Raw genomic sequence first — 26,951 nt, 5'->3', positions numbered from 1 at the left:
ATTCAAACCTCTTTAGAGCTGATCCAAATTGGGCTGGTAATTTGGGGTCTTTTCAGCTTAGTGCCAAACATGTCCTGATGACATGTCTGATGTCAGCCTGTCAGTGTGGTATGTAATAATGAAGCAACCAGCAGTGGATGGGAAGTTTGATACACAAGATTGTCATATTTGCTTTCACCAAGTTTACTTGCCATTACTTTAAACTTTCAACTCTGCAAACTGATATGGAAGAAACAAGGTACACTGCAAATGCTTCTCAAAAAGACCAAAATCTGTAGGCAGTTATCGGTTAGGGGGACAATGAAAAAGGAAACACAACATGGTTCATTGCAGTGAGTGAGTGAGAACCAATCAGACTACAAGCTGCTCTTCCCTGATTTTCTATGGTCCATCTTCGTGTTCATAGCTGCAATCCCAGGATAAGTGCTCGACATCTTGTGCAGTCAGAATTCTGCTGCTACGTGAGCATAGTTAGGGCTGCAGCAGTTTTTCCTGGAATGGCAGCTGTTCGGTACGCTCTGCTTAATAGAATGAGTGACAGAGGGGCTGGGTGGTGTGTGCTGTAGTGGTGCAGAACACAGGGCTGGGTGATTGGCAGCCCGGTGCCCTCTTCTATCAACCTCCACGTCAAGGTCAATCCTCCCATCTGCCTACAGGGAGAGTGCAGTAGGGTGTGAGGGAGGGGGAGAGAGAGAGAGACAGGGGGGAGAGAGAGAGAGAGAGAGAGAGAGAGAGAGAGAGAGAGAGGGGGGGGGAGAAGGGAGAGGGAAAGAAAGGAGAGGGAGAGGGAGGGAGAGAGAGAGAGAAAGAAGAGAGAGGGAGGGAGAGAGAGAGAGAAAGAGGAGAGAGAGAGAAGGAGGAGAGAGAGAGAGAGAGAGAAGGAGAGAGAGCTCTACCAAGACTAATTCAGCATCTCCCTCTATCAAACCCAAAATCATCATTCACCCTAAATGGTTTCTGCTCTTCTCACTGTCTCTCGTTTCTTGTTCTCATGCCTCGTTTCTCTCCGTCCTTTAAGCTTGTATAAGAGATGATATATTATCACTTTACTTCTGTCCTTTCTCATGGCCAGGGCTATGCTGACATACCTATTGTGAAGTCACCTTTAGCATAGTGAAGGTGAGAGGCATGATGGATGCATGTGAATGAGATGGAACTAATCGCACTGCCCTAATATTCGAGGCAGACGCTACATTGCACAATCCATTTTGGTCAAATAAATAAATAAATAAAACAAACCATAGCCTAAAATGGACAAATTTGCAATGGATTACAAAATGGGGAAATATGTATGTAATGTAATGATAGCAGTACACTTAGGTACAGAACACAAATATACTGCACATATAAAACTACAGAAAAGAGCATGTTTAGAGCCAAATGAAATATTCCACAGTATGGTGTCCACCAGCAGCTATTCAATCAGCAGCATGAAGACACTGGAACACCTTAGAACAATTTTCTTATCTTCAAATCACACTCCAGGAAGAAAAAAAAAAAAGAGTCAGGCCAGTGCTCTTAAAGTACCTTAAAGATTTAGCAACCTCACTTGGGTCTCAAAATATCTCTGCACTCTCAGCAAGAAGCTACTTAGCAAGATCTACATGCTTCCAACTATACAGTTTGAGGCAAAAGAGAGAGACGTTTTGTGATTGATTGTGGAGTAAACTATAGACCCTAGGGACAGACCCAAGTATAAAAATTCATTTGCTGAGTCATTCCTAAGCAAATTTTCATGGCTGCACCCCTCTGAAGCTTCAGGGTATTTTCTCTGTGATTGCATATTTAATTACATTTGCCTTTAAATCTACACAACTATAACATGATAGACATATATTTCATATCACGACATTCAGAACAATTTCAGCTCTATTCCTAATGAGGTACCATTTGACCTGGAGTACCACATAAAGAAATAATATGGCCCCAAAGCTGAAAATATGAGGTCATAAAAAATAAAAAAAAACTGTTCATATCTCATACGAAAACACACCTTTACCCATGTGAATCAAACACTTTTGTATTTGAATACATTTACCAAAGTGTTTGGTTAATAAAAGTAGCAAAATATATGTGTGTAAGAAATGTCAAAAATTTGTACAAATCACTTAGTACACACACACACACACACGTCATTCTTTAGTCACATATCAAACTTAAATCAATAATAAAAAATGAGTAAAATTAGTTGGTACATTATTGGCTCTCCAACAAAAATACCCTCGGAGAATGTGCTGATAATGTAGTATGTTAATGCTATCCTAAGGCACATAAAAATTGAAAACGTACATAATATTTTGAGAATAACAGGGAAAATAATTGTCTGTATTCTTGCAGTGTTTCATGCACTCATGAGACATTTATTGTTCACACTGCATATTTTAATCTAGTGTATTATGAAAAACTCGAAAGAGCAGTGTATATAAGTGGGGTGTATAATAAGAGGGGTGTATAATAAGTGCTGGATCTTTAGGAATGAATTGGTGACCTGAGTGTTGGTGAATCAGTGCAAGTCAACACACCTCTCCAGGTTATCAGCAGGATGTCAAATAAAGCAGCACTATAATGTATCATTATGAAATAATGCATATCTCCCTGAAAGGTAAACAGACTTCACATTTCCTTGCAGTTTCCAACAGGCTGTCGTCACTGCTGTACAACATTCCAAAAACGTTTGATATCAGTGTCTGGATTTTTCATTTTGTGTCATGCTTAAAGCCCTTATATACGGTCAGTGATGCTTAGAGAGAAAAGCATTAAAGATTAAAAATGAACATTCTCCAGTGCTTGCCCTGAGCGAGAGGAGAGCAGTGTGTGTGTGTGTGTGTGTGTGTGTGTGTGGTCACGCTGTCGATGGTGGTAATATGTTCTGTTGTCACGTCCAGGACTCTTTCACCTCCTCTCATCTCATCATTGCCTACAGCCTCTAGCCACACCACACATTTCCTCACTTTCTCACTTACTCAGTCTCTCTCACCCTCTTTGTCTTTCTCTCTCTCTCTCTCTCTCTCTCTCTCTCTCACACACACACACACGCACGCACGCACGCACGCACGCACGCACGCACGCACACACACAAGCTAAAATTAGTGCCTCACTCTGCCTCACTGAGAAAAGAATGCTCAGTGGTGGGGAATACAGCAGAGCCCCATGCACTGAGGAGACACGAGAGAAGACGCTATATCTGTGCAGTTATGGTCAGACATGTGCATATGTTTGCTCACATGCAAACATGCACACAAAAACCAACATAAACACCATCTCTTTCTTGCTGCCATAGTATACCAAAGGCTTGAATCTCCATAGAAACAACCAGGTAATTAAAGCAAATCAGTGACGATGGACCTAAAAATTGAGAACTGTAGTGTATTGCAATAAACACCAATGTTAAATCAGGCTCCACGATTTCTCCTAATGCACATCTATAAATGCTCAACCTAACATTACATTTAAGAGATTTCGATTACAAAGGAAGAAACAGTATAACCAAAGGCAAAAAGATTCAGAAGCACAAGGGATTCATCAGTTCACGTCTGCAGCAGGACGCGTGGCAGAGGCTGCACCTACCAGGAGTTGCATTAGCCACATAGCTCAGTTTGGAAATGTCTTTTCCTAATGTCGGACAACCCATTAATCACAGGAAATAACAGGAGCAAACAACTGACTGCTCAGTCAGCCCATGTCTCTCTGTAGCTCATGTGACATTTGTAAGAAAACCATGGGAATATATAAAAGGGAAATAGAATATTGTAAATGTGTCCATCTTGTATTTTTACTGGTCTTGGCATACACAATAAAATTAAAACCTACAATAGAATAAATTAATGAATGAGTATTTTACATATGAAAATATAAACAGCTAATTTGACCACTATAAGTTAAGATCCTTACACACAGGTGCTTTATGTCCCAGTACACACTTAAAAATTGTATTTCAGTTGAGTGACTCCATTATCCAGTGTTCTCCCTGCCGCTCAGGGCAGCGCCATAAGATGCTAAATTACTGGGGCTTTGGATGGCTCAACCTTTCCCCTGTAGACAACTAACACTGCCATATAAGGAGAAAAACAGACGATGGGAAAAGAATACCATTCAGCAAGCCACTGATGCATTGAACAACTACTAAATACCCAGCATGCATGCTGGAAGACCTACAGAATGCCGGGGCTAGAGCCTCAAATTGGCATTTCACCCCTGTCTAATTTAGAAACTGCGAGAGAACTGAAGAGAACTGCAGCCAGATGAGTGAACCTGTCTGAATTGCACCGTAATCACAAAAACATAAAATGGATAAAAGCAATGAGGAAGGGATGTGATAACTGGACGGATGTGCTGTGTGTCTCTGCATATGTGGGGATCAAAACGGATCCCCACAAAATGGGGAGGAAAAAACTTAAAGGTCCATAATAAACAGGGAGATGCAATTCTGCCTATGGCTCAGAAGGCATCGAGCTGGCCACACATCAGAGTTGCAGATCATGAGAAATACTCAATATTGACAGGGCAGCCTAGTTTAGTTTTTTGTCAGGACTAGGGAATGCACACAAAACAAAACAAAAATGTCACATTAAAATCAGGAGCATCAGCAGACTTCAGCACAGCCCAAAGGTTACAGGTTAGTGACATAGCTGTTTCCTACCTGCTATCATGCTGTTCACCTCAATCTCCTCCTCCTCGGCTTTGACACGCAGATACTTTGGTGACTGGGCTAGCCTGCACAGAGAGGGTAATAAACAAATGAGAGAGATATCAGATAAGTGATTATCTGGAATAACAGGAAGCAAAACACTTCTATAGGCCAGAGGATGAGTGTGCACTTCAAGAATACACAGTGGAAGTAGGATGAAGTAGGAGAAGAAGAAGAAGAAGTGGTCTAATCTTCAGCGGTGGTGTCTTAACCATCCATTACAGGGCTGTGCTAGTGGCAATGGTGTAAGATGAATACGGAGTACATACTACTGCAAACAAAGTCACAATTTTTACAAAGTAAAGCCAACACAGACATGCGAGCATGTGATAAATGACATGTGGATAGTAGTAGGGCTGTCGCAATAACCGCAATATTGTAATACCGCGATATTCACCTGCCAACCGCAGGGAATTCCAAGCAACCGTCACACCGCGATGTTCGTGTTTTCTTTTTTTCCACAAGGTTCTTCTTGTTTTACACGTAAGCCACTTCGCTGCGTGTGCGGTGGATGTTAATTACTATTTAAAAACGTTCGTATCCGTTGCTTCTGAGTGGCCTTTTTATGGAAACAATTGCGGCTACTCTGGTCGCAAAACCAAGTGTGACTTCGCCAGTTTGGGAGCATTTCAGCTTTCAACCGAATGAAAAGAGAGAGCCGGACAATTTAGACGAGGCAATATGCAAAATCTGTGCGCGAAAGGTTGTTGTGAAACGGGGAAACTAAGAGAGCTCGCGCACATGCCGAGCTCGAGCTACCTGCACGAGCCCTAACGCAGATCCCATCGCCTGGTGGCGCGACAACCAGGTTAGATTTCCTCTGCTTTCTAAAGTGTCCCGCAAGTACATGTGTATTTGTGCAACGAGCACACCACCAGAGAGAGTTTTAAGTGCTGCCGGAAACATTGTTACCCCACTTAGATCCTCTCTGAAACCACATAAGGTGAACATGTTGGTTTTCCTAGCACGTAACAAGGACATGATAACGCCGGACTAAACCTAGACTTTATTACTAAAGGAAGGGTTTCGTTTTTCTTCTTTTTTTTTAAACGAATTCTGATCTCATGTGCTCAAGTTTTTTTGCCTTCTTTGCACAGCGCAGATCAATCGTAGGCTATAAGCTGGACTTTGTTTCCATGAAAGAATAAAGGAGCGTTCTTATTGCGCGTCATTAGCCTTACGTGCTCTGCATTTAACAATAAGGACTGTTTAATTTGTCCTACAACTGTGTCGGCTTTGTTATAAAAATATAATATTCTTAATAACAACTGCAATAAAAACGTGTTTATAATAGCACTTAAATCAGGATATGTTTGTGAAAACAACAAAAATGGCCGCATATCGCGGTGTGGAGCCCTGTTAATTTACCACAGTGGAAATTCTTACACCGCGACAGCCCTAGATAGTAGTAATGCCAAACCAAGAGCACAATTTTAGTTAGTATATCGGGCTATTTGAAAATATAAAATAAATAACAAAGCAATTTCTAAGGTTTCATTTTAATATGAAGAAAAAAACTAAATAAAAAACCAGATTTATAAATATAGATTCTTGGTTCAGTCAGCAGACACAATTTTGCTGCATTTCTTGCTATTCCATGGTATTTTGCTATGTGGAATCTAAGTGAATGTACAGTTTTCAGGCAGAAACCAGAAGTTCTTTCCAGACATAAAAGCCAAAAAGTATCTTAGGTTTTCACAGCTTTTGCCTTTCACATTAGGTCCCAGTTGAAGAAGCGTGTGCAGTGTTCAGCAGTCACACTGAGGAAGCGAGGACGTTAGCCTGAGTGCACTCAAAAGCGTCTGTTACCACACTGGGGAAAACGAGGGGCAAAAGTGCATTTGGAACAAATTAAGATGAAAAGATTTCAAAGGGCAGAGAGCCTCAGAAAATACCATACTATTCAACTGGAGAGTTGAATAAATAAATGTCATGGTAAAAATGACATTTCTAGTTTAACCATTTACCTAATTATTAGGTTGGTGCTGTCTCTCAAAGTAGCTAAATGTTATGATAGTAAAGAACCACAAGATATTGACAGCATTTCACTGTTATTAAAAGAAATAAATGATTACCCCCCCCCCCCCCTTCACTTAGTCTAAATACATTTAGGTTAAAATAACTAAAACACAATTTAAAACGAATCTGGTTCCTAATTCCTAATGGTGTATGTTCAAAAGGCCTGCCATGACAGCAAGAGGTATTTGAACACATTCTTGCTTCTTTCAAACAGTTCATGGTATTGAGTTGAAGAGGCCCAAGGGAGAGAGTAACCTTGGGCCTTGCCAGACTCTCTCTCTACGGAATTCTCCCGTTTATGGTTTTAGTGGGAACAAAAATGGCTCCAAGACATTTTTTATTGAATGTCCAGTAAACATATGATTAATGGATGGCAACAAAAAGGGACAATAGGAATATAGAGTGAGATGGATATGATATGGTACGATTACACCATCTCCTGCTTAAAAGTGCTGAGCACATACTTCTCTAATCGACTAGGCAGCTTTATATCCACACTTTATATAAGAAGGACCTACTGGGAGGGACAGGACTAGTGTCTGAATCAAGTGGCCAACAGACAGGCACATTAAAGATACCGTTACAAAGCATACCCTACTATATTTTTCATTTACATACAGTACTAGTCAAATGCTTTGGAAACACAGTCGTATCCTTACTGTTTTCCTAGATTTAAATTAAGATATCAACCTAATAAAATAATATACATGTGATTAAGTTGCTTGCTGTGTTAAGCAACTACTGACTATCTTAGATTTTAGATTCTTCAAAATAAATATGCTACATTTTCATGACAGCTTTGCACTTTCTTGCTGTTCTCTTAACCAGGTTTGTGAGAGATTCTTTGATGGTAAGCACTTGTGGGGTAAGGAAATAAAGTTCTGGACACTAAACACTACTTTCTGTGAGCACTTCTACAAATTTGTTTGGAAAATGAATTCATATTTAATACCTTTCCAAAATTATATTTGTCTTAGAATCAAACTTAAGCATAGTCCATTAGATAAAAATGCATTTATTACTATTAAAAACATTGTCAGGTGTATCCAAACCTTTCACAGGTACTATATTTACAGTACTGTGCAATGGTTTTATGCAGGTGTGGGGAAAATACTGCAAATTAAGAATACTTTTAAAAATAGAAGTGTTAATATTTTGGAAATATTGTGCAAACAGAATGCAAAGTGAATGAACAAAAGAGAAATCCAAATCAATATCTGGTGTGATGACCCTTCAAAACTGCATCAATTTCTCTAGATAGACTTGTACAAGGTCGTGGATTATGTAGGATTATAGTCAGGTGTATGACCACCCAGTTATACCAAAAGGTGATAATGATCATCATTTTATTTTGTAGTAGTTCCTCACACAGCTGTTTCTGTTTCAGTTAATGACTGTGTTTCAACCTACATAAGTCCTATACCACAGGTCCTACACCACAGCTGAGCACAACAACAAGGCACAAGATATTTCCATTGCATCAGCAAGGTCTCTGTCAGATTTCAAAGCAGACTGGGGCTTTAAGATGTGCTACATAAACTCTTGAAGAAGCACAAAGAAATGAGCAGTGCTGACCAGCCCCCCTCTCCCCACCCCCCGACCCCAACATCACGGAGTATGTCTGAGACTACGTAAAGAGACAGAAGGTCTGTGGTCAATTGTCCAAGGTTTTTAGAGTAACCTCCTTGACGATTTCCTTCACAAACTATGTGCAGGCTACCTAGAAGAACTGATGCTGCTCTTAAGGTAAAAGGAAGTCACATTAAATATTGATTTGATTAAGATATCTGTTTTGTTCACTTTGCATTTTGTTAATCGACACAAATAAACTATTAACTAATATTAAATATTAACTATTATTCAAATGGGCCCTTTGAGCACAGAAGCCCCTCATCCAGTTATTATCCTACAGTGTGCATTTCCTCCATTGACTTTGAGCGACTCCTGTTTAGTTTCATGCATCCTTAATTAATCCTTATAATACAACATAATTACAACTTCTGCTTTTTCATAAGTCGGTCATCTCCCAACACCTACATATCTAACACCACATCAACACAGCCTTCTAAACAAACCAGCCCATTCAGTATTAATTATAGACGTTAAAATGGAGCTCCATGTTCCTTGGAGTGCTCATGGCAGGACAGTCTCACAGTGCCCGTGGGAACAAGCACTAGCAGACACGTGGCACTGTGCACAAGTACACGCCCACTTTACACATGGGTGCTAAAGATCATCACTGCAATTAGCTTGCAATGCAGCTCTACAGAGGAACGAGAGTGAAAGCTTCATCCGCGTGGTCTACCTGGATCTGTAGTTTACTAAACAAAAGGAGAGATAGAGGGGTCCCCTGATCCCACAGTCTCAGACTGCATGATAATGTACAGTTTACCCTGAGGAAACACTCCAAAAAGAGCAAGATGGGACTGATTTGGCCATTGTGTTTTACAAAATGACAAAAATAAATGGTTTTCATATAGTCATATGTGCCTTAGCTCCATTCACATTATCCATATATATGCTTAAGCTGATATGAATAAAATAAATCATCTTTTCAAAGCTGCAAATTTCACTCTACAACAGTGTTTTGCTTCCTGCAAAACATACATATTTATTATGTGTTCTTGCATGCAGAATTCAAATACGTTTTCAGAATGTCCATCACACATAGTTCTTTTTGTGCTAATATACTAATGTCATTACGTGTAGTATATAAAAACAGTACAAAGGAAAGTGGACCCCTCTATGTTGTCCGACTACTGCTGGACCCTGAAGAGGGATGTCAAATATAGGCAAAACCCATTTACTCTACATTTACATTTACAGGTACAGTGGTAGAAGTATGGTGGCAATACCAGCCTTATTAATGAATGAGTAAGATATAATTAATATTTCATATATATTTAAAGTTACTTAGAATACTAAGAATACAAATATTTGAATTCAGCGTAAAAACAAAGGTCCTCTTATTTTAGTTGGGAAGCAACAAGTTGGGTTTTTGTTGCCCAGTGCTCACAGCTGTTTCAGAGCTATATTTGAAATAAGGTGATCCAAAATATAGTGCCATGATCTGCATTTGAAACTCTTGAGTTTCAAAAGGAAAAAACCACTTACATAGAGTTTCATCATACGGCCTGTGTCTCATCATGAGACCTTGTTATCTCATCAAGGCTCAGCGAGAGCTTCCCAGCAGTGCCTGTGACGGTTTGCACAGCTCTTATGATGCAGTGGATAGGCCGTGCGTACCTGGTGGGCAGCCGGCCCCTCTTCCCCAGGGGAGAGAGTGCTTTCTGTCCCTGAGACACAGGTTCCTCCTTCTGTTCCCGCTTCACCATGGCGTGGCCCGGGGGGCGGCCACGCAGACGCGGGGCACCATCGCAGCTCGGTAGCTCCGCCCTGCAACAGGCAGGAAACAAATCAGAGGACCTGGTCAAGCCTGCACAGGTTCCCAACACAGTCTGAATGGAAGTAGACAAGGGGGGAAGTGTACAGGGTTTGGGAGTCGCTTCAAACTGGGGCAATTTGCATTTAGATTGAACTGAAGGATTAACATGTGTCCTTGTGCTAGTTACAGTCAATACTTCCTTTACAGCAGATGGAAACTGGCTGCCTCGTGATCCATAAAACTGTATTAATTTGTTAAAAGAAAATTATGGATAAATTCTTACATAGACTTGCTGTATGATGTGTGAACTGATCACAATTCTCATTAGAGAACATGTGCATTGATGTTAGATTTTAAAAACCAGAATGTTTCTCTCACACACACACACACACACACACACACACACACACACACACACACACACACACACACACACACACACACACACACACACACACACACACACACACACACACTCTGATGCATTGCTTGGCAGGTCCCACTGAGGCTCCAACTCTTCTGCACAAATCACCACTCTGACTTCATAAACTGTCTATGTGAAATTACAAGAACACCATTCTGTGTATTGACCAAGTTCAGTCTTAACACACAGCAGCTAGGAGGCGAAATGTCCCTTTGTGCTTTTGACATTAAACAGTGAGGTGGTAATTAGATTTTTAGATTAAAGAATACATTTCCAGCCCACTCGGCCATTATTTTTGAACATGTTTTCTGAATCTTTGGTCAGATACCACAACTGGAGTCTTAGTAAAGGGGTAACTGAGTGAAGACAGGCGAAATGCACAATCTCTCAGATGTGTAAGCTGTCTCAGTTCTGCTGAGTCGGCGATTAGGGCCAAGCTGCCCCTGCACCAAGGCATGCTCCTGTGAACGAGCATGAAATACAATTTGGCCACCTCTAATGCTTCTGCTGATGGCCAGCACAAGATCAAGTCCACTGGCTCAATGCAGAGATGAGGCATTGATACAGCACTAAAATGTGAAAAGGTATTTCCTGTTCCACTCTTGTGCATTTGGGCACGCAATGAAGTGGCGAGAAATCTGGTCTTTTCTCATTGTCTAATGCAGATTTATGTGCTACGAAAGATTAGCGAATGTGGGCAGGTCTGTGTTGGCAGGGCAGAGCTGGCTATGAAGGGTGATAATAAAACCTGCCATGACTTAGGCTGTAAAAGTGAAACTAAAAGTAACTTGGTCTAGTGACTGAAAAAATGTAAAGTTCATTCTCTTCTTGACTAAAATGGGCATGTCAGTTATGCTGCATAAAATGTGGATTGTTTGCTATGCTCCATTTATTTGTATTGTATTGTGCTGCTGCTGCTTTAGAAAATTATATCGGAAATAATTTTCATACAAGAGGAGGTAAGGTAACAGGAGGCTTTACTATAATTGCAAAAGGTGTAGGACCCATGATATTCCTCTCAAAAGAGGTCACATTAAACTGGTTGAAAGAAAGACTTAGAAAGATCAACCCCAAAAACATCAGCTCAGACAACAAGAGACGCTCCGAATTAGACAATCCCCCCTAACCTGTTCTCTGCATGGCCGTCCACAACTTTCTCTTCATCCTCCTCTTCCTCTTCCTCCGCGCACAGCCGTTTGGTCTTCTGCACAAAGTGCACAGGGACAAAGGTGATCTGCTTCTCGCCTCCCAGCCGGTCGGGCAGCACGACCTCCTTCTTCATGTTGATGTCTGAGTAGGGACAGCCGAAGGCACTGGGACCGACGGAGAGGGAGGAGAGAGGAGGGACGGTGAAGACACAAGAGCACATGGTTAGACACAGTGCGTGGCCTCTGCTGGAAAACAGGATGCTGTTGAGTATGATGTTGCAGACACTGAGCAGGATGTGTGGAAAAGGCTCTGATACGGTTCCTGTATACAGCATATGTCCTGTAAGCTCTTCCGTCGGCTAAGATGGGACATACATATTGCACATGCTACACATTGTGTTAAAAAACACATCAGTGGTCCATTGAGATGACGTGATTAAAGATTGGCCGGTCTTGTGTTACAAAATTTCCTTTGCTGAATCATGTGCTTGTTGTCAAGCATCAAGAGAAACACACTGATGATTGTGCTTGACTGTGAGCACGCTGGAAAACAGGCAGCATTCAGTATTTTATATGGTAGAGTGGCCTAACCCTTACTTTCATATCCCAGCCTACTGTGAGATCAGTATTAACCAATCCTGTGACAACAACTCAGAATATATGGCACTTCTAGTGTAAATGCAAGGTCAGGAAGAGCTTGTCGAAAATAACTGATGTTAAAACAAAAGTGGAAAAAAATACATAATTGATCACTGAAAATACATATCTTGTATACATTTACTGCAGAAGGAATTTCCTTCTGCATTTTGAATTGTGCAGATAAGCTGGTTGTTTGTTTAGTAGGCTGCACTACTGATAGCATTTTGTTAGGCAGCTTTTCAGTCAACTCCCTCACATCTGAAGCACCATCTGCCCAGACAGCCACTAAACAGAAGAATCTTGTTCTTGTTCAAGTACCAGAGACAACATAAGCATATGGCAACGTTACTAATGAATCGAAGACTGATTAAGCACGTTGTTGTTTCACTCAGATGGAGACTTCACCATTTCTTTGTCAAGGTTGTACTAATGTATTAAAAACATGACAAAGTTTGGTAGAATTCATCTTGTCCAATCTAGAAATACAATTTTGTGCCTTGATGCCAGTCAGCCATAAAATCATTTCACATAAATTTGAAATAAAATTTGTGAAATTAGCATTATTTAAACAATTAGTCAATAACCAACACCACAGACTAAAAAACAGAAAAGTATAAACTCTGTGACAGCAATAGCCAAGTGAACAAGTCATCCAGTCGGTTAGTTTCTGGTAATGTAGCTTCAAAGAAACCATAGGCAATTAGTTTACCCTTCTAATCAGATAATGGGCTATGCCTCGCAGACTTTAAATCAGTATTGTTTAGGGGAGGTCTTCATGAAGCACACCACCCAAGCTTGCCCTGCTCATTAAGGAAGATCTCCCACTTCTCAGTGAGAGCAGATGGAAATAAAGGGTCACTCAAGCACCGAGTCTCAGTTCATTACTGCCACATCACCAGGCTCCTTTAACAGCCATAAGATTAGGTCATGGATTTTATGATACATTTCACCACGTTAAACAACTTGCTGTGGTTTCAAAGGATAGTGCCAAAAACCTTGGAGCATCATTCCATACCATAATATAGTTACGAGTAACTATAGAAATAAATTTCATCTATAGAAGAAGGGAGGGTATGTACAGCAGTTAGTTAACAGAGAAAGATAAGAGAATGCACACTTTTGTAATACAAGCTGTTTTACACTGAATGGCCACTTAATTAGTGATGAGTTCTACTGTTGGACCTCCTGTGGCCTTCAGAACTGTGACATATCGTGGCATTGATTCCTCTAGGCATTAAGATTCTGCCAAAATCTTGGCCCATGTGGACAGGAAAGCATCTCGCAGATGCCACAAATTAGATGGAGGTATGACAGCCCATGAACAGCCCATTCTTCACCATAACAAAGAGGCACTACATGATTAAGATCTGGGGACTGTGAAGGCCAGAGAAGCAAGGAAAACCCGCCGTCATGTTCCTGGAACCAATCCATGACCACACATCATGTGTGGCATGGTGCACTGTCCTGCTCAAAGTGTCTGTCTGCCATAGGATGAACAGCTTCCATGAAAGGATGGACTTGGTTGGCCACAAAACCTAGGAAAGCTTGACGGGTCAGAGATATTTTGTTGGTCGAAGAGGGACCCACATGATTTTAAGCAGGTGGCTTAAATGTTTTGCTATAATATTGTTGTATAATATATATAATATATAATCTCTTCTGAAGAAGACTGCAGGTGAGTAATTTTAGTGTACCGTGGTAAACGATGCGCAGACTGCAGTCAAAACCGCTGTGAAGTGCACAAAGTTGCCAGAGAAACAGGAAAATTCAGAGGTCCTTTGTCAGCTGTGCAACACATACATACACAGTTAAGATCCTGTTGGACCCCCAGATCCAGACACATAAGCAAGAACCAATCAAACACGGGGACAGTAGACAAGACGTAGGAAAACTACAGTGATAATAAATAGTGATGGAAGCATTCAAAAGAAGGAATATGGAAATAAAAAAAAAAAACATCAAGAACCGAAAGAGCAAATATAGTGAATGTTAAAGGCCAACATCAAGGTTGTTGCACTGGTGATGGGGGCAAGTAAGTGGTGGCATCACCCCTAACATAGAGGACTGGCTCCAAAATATCACAGCCATAACAATATATGTCAAGATCACAATCCTAGCAGAAATACTGCACCACAACCATACATTCTCGTGTTTCCAATAGAATAGAGAGATTAAAAGCAATATTTAGACCAGGCGTACTCAACTAAATTTGTCCGCGGTCCAATTTTGGCAGATACCTGTGACCTGAGGTCCGCAGGGGTGGCGAACGTAAGTTGTTGCGAACGTAAAGCCTGGTACTTTCGCGAGTGACTGTGGCGCGTGACTCCACCCACCTCGCGCGACTCTGCGCGAACGGTGGAGGCGTTTATTTTTTATACTTTCGCGAGCGTCACTGCAGTGTTCTCCGAAACGATAGGTGTTTTGTCCGAAACGATATGTGGTAGAAACACCCCTCAAAACAGGGGAATGAACATTTACCTGACCAATTTTTATGCTGCTATGTGTTTCAGGTTTGAAAAGAGCTGGAATTTAGGTTAAAGTACTTTAAAATGCTTGAAATTGTAACTACTTGGTTTCACAACAAATATCTGTCTGACTGAATAGTTCTCTTGTATTAGGTTAACAAATACGAGCCTCTTGTAATTCCAGGACGAAACATGAGAGAACGTGAAGACGTGAAGATTGGGCGTTTTTAAAATAAACAACCATTAAATAATGTGATAAAAAGCGAATTATTTCGAGTATATGTATAAATATTTAACTTAATGATGTTTAACATGCTGGGAAATATTGAAATGGACCTTGAAAGTGACGTACAAGTGTTTGAATTCCACCTTATAAAGGTGTATGAACCCTGAAAACGTTACTTTGTTCATTGCGCTGAAGCGCGGCTCGCGAAGTTACAAAATTCGAGAGGTGCACGACCTCGCGAACCGACAGCGCGCGAGGCACTCGCGCACACGCGGAGCCACAACGATTACGTCATTTTCGCAGCGCGGACCCTCGCGCCGCTCGCGAAGCGTCAACCAGGCAGGCTTATTTTAAGTTGTTGAGCGGGGGTGGCAAACGTAACACTCGTGACGGAGTGTTTTGTCAATAGCACTGAAATAAATGCTCCGGTTTTGTTTTGGTCCGTATCCAGTTAATCAGGAATGAGATTGGGTCCGGACAGGACTGCGTTCGGGTCCGGATCCGGACCGCGGTCCGCCAGTTGAGTACCCCTGATTTAGACCCTTGTTGAATACTTGGTTCTGAATTGCACTGAACCACTGAATTGCAGTGGTTAGTGTGTTGTGGATTTGTGGATATAATTACCATTTTACCCATTAATCTACACTTAAAGCCCCATAATTAAAATAAAAAACTGAAATATCTTATTCACAAAAAAATATTCAAACCCTTTGATATAGCACTCCAATCTGTGGTCAGGTGCAACCTGTTTGCTTTAATTATCCACATGTGTGTCTAGAACTCAGCTGGAGACAAACTGTTGCAATTTGAATTGGACATAGTTTGCAAAGGCACACACCTGGGTCTATGAGTGACCACAACTTGCAGTGCATTATCAGGACAAAAACCAAGCCAATCTGTGTATCTCCATAATAAAAATGTGGCACATATATAAAATGATATAAAACAATATCTAAAGCTTTTGAGTGTTCCCAGTATCACAGTGGCCTCAATAGTTTTGAAATGGAAGCTTGGCACAGCCTTGAGCTTTCCTAGAGTCAGCTGTCTGGCCAGATATAGAGCTTCAGGACAAGAAGGGTTCTGGTCAGGGAGGTAAAAAAAAGTCAATAGTCATTCTAAAAGAGCTTCAACAGTCCCTTGCAGAGACTGGAGAACCCAGCAGACAAATAACCATCTCTGCAGCACTCCATAAATCACGCTTTTACAGCAATGTGGCAAGACAGAAGCCTTGAAAAATGAGTAAAAGGTACATGACACCCTGCTTGGGGGTTACTTAGTCTTCCAACATGGAAAAATATCTGGTATGATGAGACAAAAATCAAGCACTATGTCTAGCGGACAACGAGACACTGCATATCTCCTAGCTAATACCATGCATACACCAACACTTGACATGGACAGGGAGACTGGTAACATCTGATGGGTAAAAAAGGCTAACATTCAAAATCAAATAAAATGACACAAAGTGTGCAACAAAGGAAAGAGGCCTGAATACTTTCTGGGTTCATTGTGTGACAAAAACACACACACAAAAAGAAAACACGCATGTATGACTGATGTCATATCAGCAAAGCAAAGCTATATAGATAAAAGAGCACTTAATATCCATATAGTATACACCAGTATGATGAGTGTGAATATCATACTGTTAACACAACTGGTGCTGGGAGATTCCATGCTACACAACTGTTGGACACAATGGTGACCAATAAAATTGTTTGATGCATTTGATGGAAGAAGTGCAAAAGAAAGAGAGAGAAGTGAGAGGAGAAAGAAAGAGGAAAATAATATATATATATATATATCTGTTCGTGTTTGAGTGTGTGTGTGTGTGTGTGTGTGTGTGTGTGTGTGTGGAAGCTACAGGGTTTTGGAGGAGTGCAAAAATAGACTGAGGTGCCTGGATGTGAGGAGGCTAAAATTACTGCAGTCAAATGGGCTGTGCTTCACTGCGTGGTGCCCTTTCCTCCAGTACAGATGGCTTCAAGACAAAAATCAATGCATGCGTCAGGAAAAGGTCCTAGTATATTTTTTGGATGTCTTTGAAAGTGTTTTCTTCTGGCATGTAGTAAGATAGGAGGCGCTAAGATTTATCCCATTTATAATAGGCATATATTTCCATAATAATTTCCATAATTTAACATTACCATGGTTTACTGTGTGTGTCAAGTAGTCATGTCATCAGTGCTGGAGTTTGAACTTTACATGTCTGATCACTGTGCCAGTGTCTCGATCTTTTCATATGATGAAGGAATCTGGCTAAAAACAACATGATCCTAACCTCTTTGTCTAGTAGCATCTGGTTACCTCCCTTGTAAATAAAAATGTGTAGCAGAGGCCATGACCTGGTAATACATGGAACAGGATTGCAATGCTAGGCCACAATTAGTAACGTGTAAGACATTATGTAGCCAGTACTTAGCAATGCCATGCATTAGGATCCCATTTCCATAAGCCACAAAGTAGATAGTGGTTTGCTGGACTGGCAAACCGGGGTGGTGGTTCCCCTATTTAAGTAAGGGGACCGGAGGGTGTGCTCCAACTATCGGGGGACCACACTGCTCAGCTTCCCTGGTAAGGTTTATGCAGGTGTACTGGAGAAGAGTCTGGTCGGTAGCTGCTGAATCTCAGTTACAAGAGGATCAATGTGGGTTCAGTCCTGGTCGTGGAACACCGGACCAGCTGTGGTCCTGTTGGCATCATCAGGCCAGAACCTACAGTTCTCGCTGGATCAGTTTGCAGCCGAGTGCGAGACAGCCAGGATGAGAATTAGCACCTCTAAAACGGAGACCATGGTACACAGTCAGACAAGGGTGGAGTGGCCTCTCTGGGTCGGGAGTGAGTCCTTGCCTCAAATGGAAAAGTTCAAGTATCTCGGGTTCTTGTTCAAGAGTGAAGGAAGAATGGAACAAGAGACCCACAGGCGGATCAGTGCAACACTGCGGCTGCTGTACTGGACCGTTATGTTGAAGAGAGAGCTGAACCAAAAGGCAAAGCTCTCGATTTACTGGTCAATCTACATTCCAACTCTTTTTTAGATAGTTAGATAGCTCTGGATAGTGACCGAAAGAATGAGATTGTGAATACAAGCGGCTGAATTTAGTTTTTTTTCTGCAGGATTTCTGGGCTCTCCCTTAGAGATAAGGTACGGAGCATGGTCATCTGGGAGAGGCTCGGAGTAGAGTCACTGCTCCTCCATGAGACAGGAGCCAGTTGAGGTAGTTCGGGCATTTGGTACGGATGCCACCTGGGCGCCTCCCTGGTGAGGCACTCCGGGCATGCCCAACTGGGAGGAGAGCCCGGGAAAGACCCAGGACACGCTGGGGAGACTATATCCAGGGAACACCTTGGTATCCCCCCAGAAGAGCTAAAAGAGGTGGATGGGGAGAGGGAAACCTGGGCCTCTTTGCTCAGGCTACTGCCTCCGTGACCCGTATCCGGATAAGCGGATGAAAATGGATGGATGGAAGTAGATAGTTTTAATTAAACATGCACATTACCATATAGATTTGTTTAAAATGTAAGAACATTGATACGTTGAATAACGGACAAAACAAGCAAACAAGAAAAACAACAAACACAACCAACCAACCAACCACCCACCAGGACAAAACAAAAAACAACCATGCAAACTGTGTCTTCAGGAAATGTAACGAATCCATATTTCAACAAATCTGATGCGTTTCACATCATACACTGACTCACCACTGCCCAAAATGTTCACCATCAGATAATGATTCAACTGATGTAATTTCAATTAGTAGATAAGACATCAAAACATAGAACTCTGTTAGTGACAGAGGAGGCAGGGGAGAAAATAGTATTAAGAAGCACTCAGTGATTATGCACTTTAATATGCATGTCAAATGATGTTTTTATTACAGCACCAAAGAGCTTTCTGAGGATCTTCATTCAGGAGTGCAAAAGGATAACTTCAAAATAAATTGTATAATTTTGCCTTAGGGTCTGTCACAGACAGCCTTGAAGCTGCCATACTCATTACCTTCTAGAGACATCTAGAATTTTCATTGCTATTAAAATATGTTCTTCACACAGGATGCCTTTCGTAAAATATGACTGGAAACTATAATGAGCATCTCAGACATTTAAATATTTTCTCTTGCATACAACCCTTAATAAATAAAAAAATTATGTTACTGTTATGCATAAAGGGAGTTTAGAGGTCATTGCATGTTAAGTTATGCACATTTAGCATAAATTATTCACAGCTCAGATCTATGTCTGTGAATTTGTTGCAGATTGTTTTATCAAGCCTATTTCTCTTGATCTCATAAATTAGAAATGGCTGTCTGATGGACCTCTGGCTTTCTTGGAAAATGATGGCAAGTATGTTTCATGAGGGAAAGAATGTTTCACTCCCAATTGATTCTCATGTGTTTACCTGCTCAGAAAAGATGAATATCAGAGGAGTGAAGCCTGTAATTGCATTCTAGGCTTTCCAGAACATTTCAATGAGAAGAGAGAGAGCAATGGTCCAACACAGTGAGGGGAATATACAGCTTAAAACAGCGGATTACATTTCTTATTACACTTTGGTTCACATCGATAAAAAAATCTAATTTGACATTTTGCCAGCTTATTCAACATTGATTTGCAAAGAACAGAAGGAAAGACCACTAGGGTGGAGACACACAGTGACAGGCCCAGCACTAAGAATGTCTGATGCAAAATATAAGAAACCCCTTCCTGACAAGATAGGAGGCAGGTCACACAAAGCTTAAGGAGTGAAATGAATGTTTTGCTTAGGTCGTAACCTCCATCACTGCTTGGTAATATATGGTCTAGAGGATCAGTGCAGGCAGATTCTTGGCTGAGGACGGACGCTGATGAGTGTCAGTAGCTCTCAGCCTTGAATCATGGCCAGTACTGCTCCTGCATGAAGGTCTTAGTTGCCTCCTGCAGTATGCCTTCTCCTTGAAACTGTCTACACAAAAAGTGCCATTTTGCTGTGTCATGAGAATCTTGATATTACATGACCCCTTCCTGTTCCATTTGGAACCATAGAACAATACGAAGAAACCTTTTTGAGTAAATTTTGCCCTGCTCTGAGGTGAAATGCTTTTAAAGGAACTGCAACTTTAAACTGTGGGGAAAAAAAAAATGCATCGTCCTACCTGTGGTGTCCTGTATACTTTGCGCCTTTGATGTGGCCCACACCCCTGCAGCCTGGGGTTGGACACACTCCCTGTGTCACGGAGCTCTTGAGGTCAGAAGGCCCTGCATGTGCTGGAACAAAGCGTAATGAGCACTTAACTCAGCACTTCACTCGCATGCCTGAAGTACTCCTTCCCGAAACAATGTGGAAGATGTCTTTGTATTGAAAGTGCTGAAACAAACATGTGCTAGATGTGCACAATATATCTGCAGCCAATGCATTATTTGCGGATAAGAGCCATTTTTAGCTTATTATCCATTCGCTCCAGCATGACATTACAATTGACCATTTTTAATGCCTGGATGCTTTGGTTTTTGCAACCACAGGCGAAATATACCTGTTCCAGTACAAGGCAAAACATTTTACTTAACATTTAAGAAAGGTTAGATGCAAAGGTTAAAATTCAATAAAACTATTTTCATTCACCTATATTTTAAATGCTATGCAATGCTCAGATGATGCCATGTGCCATGTTTTGTTTTGTTCTGCATGGCGTTACTACCATGCAGTTCTGGTTTGGTTTCTTTCTCCACATTGTTGTTGTGTATGTCTGTCCTGTATTGGTTGCAGCCATGCCTCATTTCTCTTGATTTCTCCAAGTATTTATATCCCATGTTCCCGTCTGCTGGGTGAGTTATTGTGGCTTTCCCCTTGTATATGTTCACTGTTGTGTGTGTTCACTTTCTATTTATGTTCTTTGTCTTGCTTTTTGTCCTGTGTTTTTTTTTTATTGATGTTATCTGGTTATGTTTCAATGACTCCCAGTACTTCGACCACAGACTATATCAGGGCTTCTGAATATGGATTTTCCCAAAATAAAAATTTATCATCTCCACAAATGCATTCTGTCTCACCTTACTGTATATATAATTGTGAGGTTTGATTTACCTGTGACATGGCTCTGTGCAATTAAATACCAATTCCCCACTGTTTTTGCAAGCATTTGCATGTCTTACTCTCTGCATATCACATACAGATTATAATCTGAACTTTAAAATGCATAAAGGTAAAGTTATCAGTTATAAATATCAGTATCGGCTGCAAGGTTATATTGGGCCAAGAAATTCATTATTGGTGCGTCCCTAATCTAGACAACTGCTACAATGTGCAGTAAGCATCTTTCACCAGAGCTTCCAATGGGTTTATGGTGTAGGAAACTGGACAGATATGGTACCTTTCATTATTTGAATGATGCATAATGCAAGCAGCCGAAATGACATTAGGCTATTGTCTCCCCAAAACAGCTTGCCCTTTGTGTACTGAGGAACAATTTTACGCAGAAACCCAGTGCTGTGCAAACACTGTTCACTGTAATACACCGGGCACAACATGCCCCAATGATTGCTTTTGCCAAGGACAGACCTAGAGTTTAAAGATTCTTCACTTCATGGCAACTTGATAAAAGTTGATTTCTTGATTAACCAGACCACTGAAGCGAAATGTAAAGGTTTGTATGTAGGACACAATCATCCTTTGGTATAACTGGCACTTGGGTGAAGCTGCTTCATTATGTATTCAAACAGGTTTAAGAACAGAGCAGGTCAGGTGACAAAACTGACAAAATGAGCTCAGGCACAAAAAACGTCCGCAATTTTATTTCAGTGCTACCTACATTTATTTAATAGTTTCATAAAATAGGAATTAATTAACTGAATTTAAGATGCAAAATGTATTTTAGACTACAGCCAAAGGGCCCAAAAGGAGTTTGTGTTTTCTTTGCAGTATGCAGTTGTCTGGGATCTGTCAGCTGACTACATAGCTTCATAGATGACCAGTTCCTGTAATTTCAGTACTATGGAAAAAGGCTCAGATACAGCTAGAGGTGACACACATGTCTGTGATACATAGAATGTCTATGATGCATAAGCAAAGCATGTGTGCAGCATGGATTTTCATACATATCTGCTAATGTTTGCCGACATATGATAATCGTGTATTATCGCATGGTGTGCATGTTGTGTGGGCCGTGCACACTCACTCGGTGGTGGTTCGAGGGGGTGGCCAGTCCGTCCACACCAGCCCACAGGGTGAAGGTCCGGCAGGTCAGAGTCTACCCAGAAATCAAATTTTGAGTGCCAGCCATCAAAGTGCACCTGGTATTAAAGAGTTAAAACCAGAAAGTGACCCGTGTGTCAATATGCATGAAATTTATGCATCAACATACTTATGGTAATGGTGACCAGTTTTCAGCCAGTGCTGCAACCATGCCGGAAACTCAGGCTTCAGTAAGGTGGAGAATGTTTAGTCATCAGAAATAATCTAATTATGCAATTGGAACCAGTTTTGTGATTAGCCACCAGTGCATACTGACTACAAAAGGATGCTAACCAAAACAATGTGGTATAGTGAGGTCAATTCAGTAAAAGATTTTATAATCAAAATGTTGAGTCAGCTGTGTAGCAGATTAGATGGCTCTGTTAAAGGGTTTTTATTTAAAATGTCAGGCCTTCCTGGGATCTGCCTCAATGAAGCTTCATGTGAAACACCTCATATTGAAATCTCTGATGCATCTATATGACCTCACTGCAGTGAAAACGAACTGTGATAAAACAACTGCATAGCTTTCCTTCCATCAAAAGTGAAATTCTGTACGCCATGTTCCAAGAGCATATTCAAACCTCATGCTTTCTGTGTTGTAGTGTAAAGAAAGTAAAATGCTTCCTACTCCATAGAAAATATGAGCCAATGGCCCAGTACTTTTATGTTATTATGCTGCCAACAGTTGTGAGATGTGCCAGACTGGATTTTATTTGCCTCAGAGGTCTGAAATTGTCTTGTATAGGAAATACAGAAATACCCAAATGAAAATAAAGCTGAACTAAGACTGACACAGCAATGGACATCTGGTTGAATTTTTCAGGTTTCTAATGAGTTGTCCTTAATGGGAACTGCTCTAGGCTGACAAGCTATGATTAAGATGTATCGTTGTTTTTAAAGAGAAGCAGGTCAAAAATCAATGCATTCAATGAGCTCTTTTGACCCACATTAAATCCACAGACTCCTAATGGCTTGAGTCTGATCATATAATTAAGAATTTGTATGACTGGGGAGATGCTTTCATCATTCATGCAAGAGGAAGACAAAGCCAATATGACAGACGACAACAAGGAAATAGCAATCTGTGAGAGAAATACATACCACACCTCTAAAAATTAATGCATATACAAATTCACAGCTTTGCATGTATAAAAGTAGAAATTCTTTAGACTCTTTACAGTAAAACAGCTATTTTTATGACAAAATTCATTTGAGCATCATCAACTCTGAGTCATTACTGAACACCAGAATTATAAAAGCCAGACTAAGAGAAATGTTCAAGTGTCTACTTAAGATCTAACTGCTAGGCATGGGAATGGTTCATGGCATAAATCAATGAAAGTGTAGATGAATGTAAATGAAATAGTACAGATTTAGAAAGCAGATGAATATTCTGGACTAGACATAGAAAAATCATGGTTTCAAAGAAAGGCCTGACTGCAGTGTTTGCAGAGATCTGTAAGGTGGTACAATAAGCCAGTGACACTGCCATATATTATCTTTATCATCACTACTATCATTATTCGACCCAGTCATCAATCAAACACAGCACACTTTCTCTTTATGGGAACTTCACAGTTCAAGAGTCACTGGTAGCCAAAAAGGTAATTAATCTGATTTTACTTTTAATTCAGTTTTATCATTCCCATTTACAGAAGCAGTTTATAAAAGCAGTGCAGACATAGAATACATTGTTTTCATTCATGTGCTGACAAAATGGATTCACCATGTGTTCTGTTACTAATCTGGCATATGAGACATGAAGCCCATGAGGACAGGAAGATTCACAGAGCTACTACAAGAGAGAAATCACATATCCACGACTGGACTCGTCTCCTCCTTCCCTCTCCTTACTCACCTTGACTCTGTAGTCTTCAGTGTCCACAATCGTGGCCACACGGATCAGCATTGGGTTTCTCCTGTCCACTGCTTCCAACTTCATGTTGACCTGGAACCCATGAGGGGCCCTCTGCAGATGGACAGAGTTAATCAAACACTTCACTCATCTTTATGCCAGAAGCATAAATGGTTTGCTGTGGTATTTACAAGCACAGACTGCTGTGAGGATGAATTGGGCCCGTTTTAATTTAACGGCCATTCAAAACTTGCTCTGCCTCAAGGTTCCGTTTTTCTGTATAGCAAGACATGGTGGTTGGGATTTATCGATGAAAGAGAGACATTATGAAAAACGTAATCCTGCAGTACAGTGTTGCAAAGCTCAGAAATAGAATGACATCAATACTTCAATACACACATTTGGTCTCTCTCATGGATGCATACGGGATACACAAATAGGTATGCATGCACGTGCGCACACACACACACACACACACACACATGCAAACTCATTACCTCTTTTGCTTACTCACACACTGGAAATGCTGTTCCGCTATAATGTGAAAGCCGTTCTCTGCTTACCATACAGAAGGCTTGGCTTGGAACTGCAGAAGAGCCACTGTCTTCCAAGTATTCATCCCATACAAAATGCTCTGGATTGGGGTGTCCTTGAAGAGAAGTCAAAAGCATAACCAGAGTAGAAAAGGGAATGATGCATACTATTGTGCTCACTGGTTTGTCTACAATAGCAAATGGGGTGCAACATAAGCCCTTGTGTGACTGAGGCTCTACATGTTAATAAAGGATTTGGCTGATGATAAATATTAGCACTTTCTAGCCTGACAAACACCTACCAACCATGCTGCCCCCCTGCCATCCTCCTGTCAATACCCCCAACTCCCCAATCTTCCCCCTAACTGAGAGCCACATTCATCTGTAGTTACACAGAACATCAGGAACCCAAGCACACTGCTCCATTCTGCACCACCACAACAACACTTACGCCTTCTCTGGTATATAAAATCACTCAGCAGGATTCAACCAAGGCAAAATCACAACAAATACACAACAGTTCCTAGCATGCAAATGTACTCTCTTTTATAAGGTTCTCTAGTACAGCAATAGAAGCATTTAGATATATTATACAACCAAACTGGGCTGGGTTTCCCAGAAAATTCATAACACAAAAGATCGAATTTTAATAATAGAGTGCACACTGAGCACTCTCCCATTTATGATGATCTTAACACTATGATCTGAACCTGACTGATGTTGTTTAAACAGCGTGTGGAAGTCAAAAAAGTACTAGTAAGCTACATCCCTCCTGAAAATGTTGCAATGGCAGCCTTATCCACTCTTACATTTCACAGTAAATTTACTCTTAATCAATTATTATATCTATCTTAATTGTCTGAACTGGCAAGACGTATGTCTATATCAACATTAATTTAAAGACCAGAAAGACTCTTCGATATAGGAAGCTTTGTTGAAAATCATGGGAGGATGCACAAGGTACACAAATGTATTTGAAGGAGTGCTAAACAGGAGTGGAGAGAGTTAAGAGTCCAATGTTTCCATTCAGGACTAAGGTTGAGCTTTACCAAAGATTATCATAGCTTTAGCCTTGCAGACACAACCACCCACACACGCGCCTTATCTTTATTGAAACCTATCCAGCATATACATGGGTACCAATGGCAGAATCCTACTGTAGTAATTTCCATTTTTGAAATTTGCCACTCTTCATATGGCTCCAACACCCTTCCTATGATAATATGTCCCAAGAATACATGACTTCAAGTAGTGAGAGGAGAGCTGTATGTGAGTTTGAACAGGTTATGAACCATGTGCTGCACCAGACAGGTGCAGTCTGTGAGTGTAGCTGTGATCTTTCCCGTGTTCTTCTGCCTGCAACCATGCTGAACTCTCACTTAACAAAGACATGGCTGAGTTGTGATCCAGGCAATGTCAAAGACCACAGTCTAGTGGTTGTGTCTCTCTTAGAAGCTACAAAAATGGGCCAAAAACGATCATGTCCAAAACATCCCTAAACATTCATGTATGTGTCCCTGTCTTTTGGCCTGGACAGCAGCCTAACCTGATAAGCCTAATGTAATACCAGAAACAGGGTGTATGAGAGGGTCCAAGCAACACAGGCGATAGAATCATATTGTATTTCTTCTCCTGCAGTTTATAGGTGAACCTTCTGCATTTCATCAATGCATTCATTAAATCTTCATGAAATTTAAGACTGTGATTTCATTGCATGGATTGCCTATAACTTGGTCTCGTTCACATGTTTGGATATTTATTTAATTTGATACATATTAATTTGATAATTATTTAATTTAATACAGTTTTAGTGCTGTATGGATGCTGCACATCAATTATATATTGTGGGTGGAACTCTTGATCTTGAACTGTACTAGACATCATTAGATATTCTGGTATCTGGATATTGTCACATTCACCTGTGCCCCACCTGTCAGTCTTGTTGTGTGCTCTGTCTAGCTCTCCACTGTCTCCCTGTCACTGCTTTGTTTTGGTGTACTATGTGTTCTCCTGCCACGCCTCTGTTATTTGTAGCCACACCCCTTGTAATCGTTGACACCCGCTTCTGTATTTAAACCCTACGTTTCATCTTCTCTGTGTTGGACATTGTTCGTGAGTCATGGTGCAAAAACATCTTGTATGTATGCCTAAGATGGAAATGCTGTTTGGTTGCTATGTCTTTGTTTAAGTATGCATCAGGATTGATAGATATTCATTGTTGTGGTTTGCCGTAATATGTTTGTGTGTATGTGTTTGAAGGTTTGAAGGTTTTAGTGTTTGTAAGTCCTTGTGCTATACTTCTTGTGTTTAAGGCTTAGATAGAACGGCTGTTTTGATTCTATTTCTTTATTTGAATA

General features: G+C 40.8%; 1 protein-coding gene across 5 annotated transcripts in view; it reads right to left on the bottom strand.

Moving 5' to 3' along the window:
* l3mbtl4 (L3MBTL histone methyl-lysine binding protein 4) overlaps positions 1 to 26,951 on the bottom strand; it is a 77,687-nt gene that overhangs the window by 23,955 nt on the left and 26,781 nt on the right. For all 5 annotated transcript variants that reach the window (XM_076971423.1, XM_076971422.1, XM_076971419.1 and 2 more), the window contains exons 11-17: positions 24,625 to 24,710; positions 24,065 to 24,175; positions 22,148 to 22,262; positions 20,129 to 20,240; positions 11,643 to 11,828; positions 9,953 to 10,102; positions 4,640 to 4,713 (exon numbers count right to left, since the gene is read on the bottom strand). In XM_076971423.1, coding sequence (XP_076827538.1) covers positions 4,640 to 4,713; positions 9,953 to 10,102; positions 11,643 to 11,828; positions 20,129 to 20,240; positions 22,148 to 22,262; positions 24,065 to 24,175; positions 24,625 to 24,710 — 834 coding nt within the window. The remainder of the gene's footprint in view (positions 1 to 4,639; positions 4,714 to 9,952; positions 10,103 to 11,642; positions 11,829 to 20,128; positions 20,241 to 22,147; positions 22,263 to 24,064; positions 24,176 to 24,624; positions 24,711 to 26,951) is intronic.

Source organism: Brachyhypopomus gauderio, chromosome 13 (assembly GCF_052324685.1).
Source record: "Brachyhypopomus gauderio isolate BG-103 chromosome 13, BGAUD_0.2, whole genome shotgun sequence".
NCBI classification, from domain to species: Eukaryota; Metazoa; Chordata; class Actinopteri; order Gymnotiformes; family Hypopomidae; genus Brachyhypopomus; species Brachyhypopomus gauderio.
This window is presented reverse-complemented; position numbering and strand designations above follow the sequence as displayed.